Below are 4,415 nucleotides of genomic sequence, written 5' to 3'. Positions count from 1 at the left end.
GTAGCTTTATGATGAATGCATGCCAGTTAATCTGCCTTCCACTTTCGAGACACTCCATCAAAACCTAGTCCATATAGTTAGCAATGTGCCTTCTTTCCTGCCTAGGCAGTAAGCACTTGTTGACAAATTCAAACAGGACTTTGTGGCATGGCTTCATTTCACTCTTATGCACAACCTTAGCCTCATTCACTTCTGTAACATCACAGAATCTCCTGGTGATTTCAAGGGCAGTAGGAAGGGAGTCCAGACTTGGCCATCTTTGCCGTGTGTAGTCATCATACCCTTCAGAAGGGATGTCAAGGATCTCACCTAGCTTCTTTGCATCAAAGGTCACTTGGACCCCTTTCACCTGGCTGGTAACTCTGCGATCCTTGACCTCTGCATTGGCCATGAATTCAATGATCTCATTCCTTGCTAGACTTCCATCAAACTGAAGGACCATGTCCTTCCAGCCCTGAGCAGCTAGTACATCAACCAATCGAACCATCCCTGGTTCTACCAAATCCTTCAGAAGTCTACCCTTCCAGATTTTTCTTTTGCCAAACTTGGCCAGTTTGTCTTGTTCAGCCTCAGATTCACTCTCTTCTTCACCACTCCATTCTTCCTCCTCAGCAATTCTAACTTGTTTGGCTTTCACAGCAGACCTTGTCCTCTTGGCCAATGAAGGTTCAGAAGTCTTAGACACAGATGAAGACTTCTTGGAAGAAGTCTTGGTCTTTTTAGGCTTAGGGGTCTGAACCTCCACAGTGGTGTGTTCTTCCTGATGGACCTGTTCCATCTCATCCACATCAACGGCCTCAGCAGGCTCTGCAACCTTAACGTTTCCTTTATCCATCCTCTTATTCTTGCTTTCTGCCATAGCCTTTTGTAACTCACTCTCACTCTGCTTCACCATACTTCTTGTGGCCTTTCCCTTTGGCAAGGGAATATCAGCAGTTGTTGGAGCAGTAGCCTTTATTTTCTTGGTATTCTTTGTAGTGTTGGGAACCTTAGGTGTTGGGGTTCTCCTTTTTTTGGGGTTGTAACTAGCACCTACTTTCTTCAGAAGGTCTGCTAGGGTCTCCTCAATAGATGAACCGGGTTCATCCACATGTGAACTTAGATTGACCAACCATTCAACAGCCTCCCCTGATCTACTTTCCCCTGTTTTCTTGCTACTTTCTACTACAACTTCATCGTCAGCCCCACAAATAGCTGGTCTAACCAATTCAGAGGTGGGTGAAAATTNCAAACTCAGCCAGAACTCACACTTAGAGAACTTGGCATATAACTGACTATCCCTCAGAGTCTGAAGAACCACTCTAAGGTGCTGCTCGTGCTCCTCCTGGCTGCGGGAATATATCAATATATCATCAATGAAGACTATCATGAACGAATCCAAATAAGGCCTGAACACTCGGTTCATCAAATCCATAAAAGCTGCTGGGGCATTTGTCAACCCGAATGACATAACCAAGAACTCATAATGCCCGTACCGAGTGCGGAAAGCTGTCTTAGGGACATCGGATGCCCTAATCCTCAATAAATAATTTTTTCATGTCTACACTGATAACAACTAGTCTTCCTAAAGTTCTTTTTTTCCCCATTAAGTAAAGTAAATTTTAGACTATTTAATATAATATTAAGTCTCGCGATTAATAGTATTTCAAGTTAGCCGTCAAATCTTAAAGAATAACAACCCAGTGGATTTTCACAAGTGGGATCTAGGGAGGGTCGGATGAATGCAACCTTACTCCTACCCTGGGAGGGTAGAGAGGAAAGTGGGGTCTAGGGTGGATCGGATGTATGCAGTCTTACCCCTACCCTGGGAAGGTAGAGAGGTTGTTTTCGATAGACCTTCAACTAAAGAAAAGATGAAAGAAGCATTGACAACAAGTATGAAAACTGAAGCTGAGATAGCAATAGAGCGATAGGTAGTAATAGCAACTAGCCGTCAAATCTTGAAATATTTGAGGACCCATTTGGACATAGATTTCCAAATATTTTGTGAAAAAGCTGAATTGGGTGAAGTTTGATTTGAAATTAAAAATGTGTCTGGACATGAATTTTGGGCAAGTTTTGACATGTTAAAAAGTCCCAAATGGTCATGATTTGGCCCCAAAAGAGGTCTTAAGCTATATTTGAGATTTGAAGTTTTGGTTTTTAAAATCTCCTAAAAACTAGATTAATTCTATAAACAAACACATTTAAATTTTTTAGAAAAGAAAGCTTCCAAAACTTATGGCCAAACGCCTATTAAATCTCCTCACTCTCCCTTTTTCCAAAATTAAAAGAAATTATTGCAACATGATCTCTTTCATGGATTGAAATCAATGGTCTATTGTCAGCTAAAGCTGAACTGAAATCCACGTTACTTAAGTTTCCAAAGAGTCTTAAATCTAATCAGATTATTCAATTTTATATAGGCATCAAAAGAACCAAAAACAGTTCACTAAATTCTCTTAGGATCTTCTTTTCACATGCAAATATAGAATTTCTTTTATGTATTGTGAAAATTTTGGAAATACAATCTGTTCCCTTCCCCCCAATTTAATTAACTTACTTTAACTTGTGAACCATGACAACTATAAAACCAAGTAAAAATTGACACCCTTCTCATAACATGAAAATAACAATGAATTCCTTCAAATTCTATCTCCCAATTCTTGTCCTTTTACAAATTTTAACATCTTCTTTAGCCACACTTTATCCAGTTTCTGTTGCTAATATATTGAATGCACCATTAACTATCCATTGCACAGCACAAGGGCAAAATGTTAGTAGAGACAATGCCCCTGCTGGTTTTGTTCTTAATATGTCTATTGACACAAGTGTTGCTAATCCAACTGCTACATGTCAACTAAGTTCTGGAAATTTGCAAGGGAATTTTGTGGTGTTTGATCCTTCAAAAGAACCTAACAGATGTTTTAATGGAAGATGTCTTTGGCAAGCAAGACCAGATGGACTTTATCTTGTTATTAATGGCCAATTTAGTTTGGTGTATAAGTGGTCATAAATTGTTAGTTTGCATGTGTAATAGAATATTTGCAAGATTTTGTTAGTCTTTTTAATTTTTGGTTGAAATTATTTCTATCCGTTTTAAGTATTTATTCTTTTGTTTAATCATCCAATATTCAATCTCGCTAACCAGATTAATCCTAATAGTTCCTTTTAATGGGCAAGTTTAACTAAAAAGTGGTTATCTCCCTCATAATTTTCTCCAAATAAAGAGACCTCCGAAGAATTAACATACAAAAATTCAAGAACTTTGTTGAATAGTGCCTTCTTGGCAGCTGGTATATTTTTCCCGCGATCACATGTCCTGGTTCGCGATCGCGTGGTACATTTCTTGCGGCATCAGTGTTTTCCTTCTTCGCGATCGCATGTAACTGTTCGCGATTGCGTAGTACAATTTCTGGCAGTGGTCATTCCTTCTTCGCGATCACAATCTTTCTTCTGCGATTGCGGTGTGCAAACACCTGGCCAGCAGAATATAACTTTCAAATTCGAGGGCTTGGCCATTTTTATCATATCTTGACTTGTAGAGCTCAGTTTTGAGTGATTTCTCGTGGGTTTTCAAGCAAATTCTTGGGGTCAGTGTTCTTCACTCAGAATTGATTATACTTCATGATTTCATCTTTATTTTTATCGTTAAATTAGTTTTTTGAGTTGAGAAAAAATGGGAATTTTTGAAGAAATATTTCTTGCCTTGAGCATGTCATTTTAGAGTAACGGTCTAGCTTCTTTGAGGTAAGTATCTTGCCTAACTTTGTGTGGGGGAACTACCCTTAGGATTTGAGTCTTTAGTGCTGATGTTTTATACTTCAATACCACTCAAGAGGGGCATGATTTGTGTGGTGACCAATTTTTTTCTTAAGCATTTTATGGAAGGACCTGGTTCTTCTAAGTGTTCCTTAACCTACTATCGCAGAAATAGTAAATGCGGAAAGTAAAGAACACAAGTATTTTATGTGAAAAACACCTGGCTCAAAAGGAGAAAAAACCACGACCTACTTTCCAGTAGGATTTTTCCAAACTCTCCACTAAAATCACTGAGCCAAAAACTGCATTTACAAAAACTCTTTTGTAAACCTATGACTAACTCTAATCCCGTTGTAGCACAGAGCCTCAACTGTTGCGACAACTTCAAGTTAACTCTAACTTGAAAACTCTGAGTACCTAATACAATTGCTTCTAGATAAAGCTGAAAGATACAATATGAAACCACCTACTACAATTGAACTAGAATAAAAGAAAGACACTTGGAACTGGTTCTTCTATCTGGTTCAAGTAGCTTCAGATTTGCACGCTTGAATCACACACGAACTGCTTGCAAAATTGCCTTGCTATTTTGATCTCAATTCACGTTTAACTTCTGCTTATGTGTGTTACCTATAAAAGAGAACAATACTGATATTTATAGAGTTAGTAAATAG

At 38.5% G+C, this 4,415-nt stretch overlaps 1 protein-coding gene across 1 annotated transcript; it reads left to right on the top strand.

Moving 5' to 3' along the window:
- The first annotated feature begins 2,614 nt into the window (after nucleotides 1-2,614).
- LOC109238308 lies at nucleotides 2,615-2,995 on the top strand. The gene has a single exon (XM_019404740.1). It carries the CDS (start codon nucleotides 2,615-2,617, stop codon nucleotides 2,993-2,995), a length of 381 nt encoding a protein of 126 aa, XP_019260285.1.
- The last annotated feature ends 1,420 nt before the right edge of the window (nucleotides 2,996-4,415 follow it).

Source organism: Nicotiana attenuata, unplaced genomic scaffold (assembly GCF_001879085.1).
Source record: "Nicotiana attenuata strain UT unplaced genomic scaffold, NIATTr2, whole genome shotgun sequence".
NCBI lineage: Eukaryota > Viridiplantae > Streptophyta > Magnoliopsida > Solanales > Solanaceae > Nicotiana > Nicotiana attenuata.
The sequence above is the reverse complement of the archived record's forward strand: the minus strand, read 5'-3'. Positions and strand labels throughout refer to the sequence as shown.

Coding starts and splice junctions, on each gene's coding strand:
- LOC109238308 (XM_019404740.1), top strand. CDS start 2,615: ATGAATTCCTTCAAATTCTATCTCCCAATTCTTGTCCTTTTACAAATT.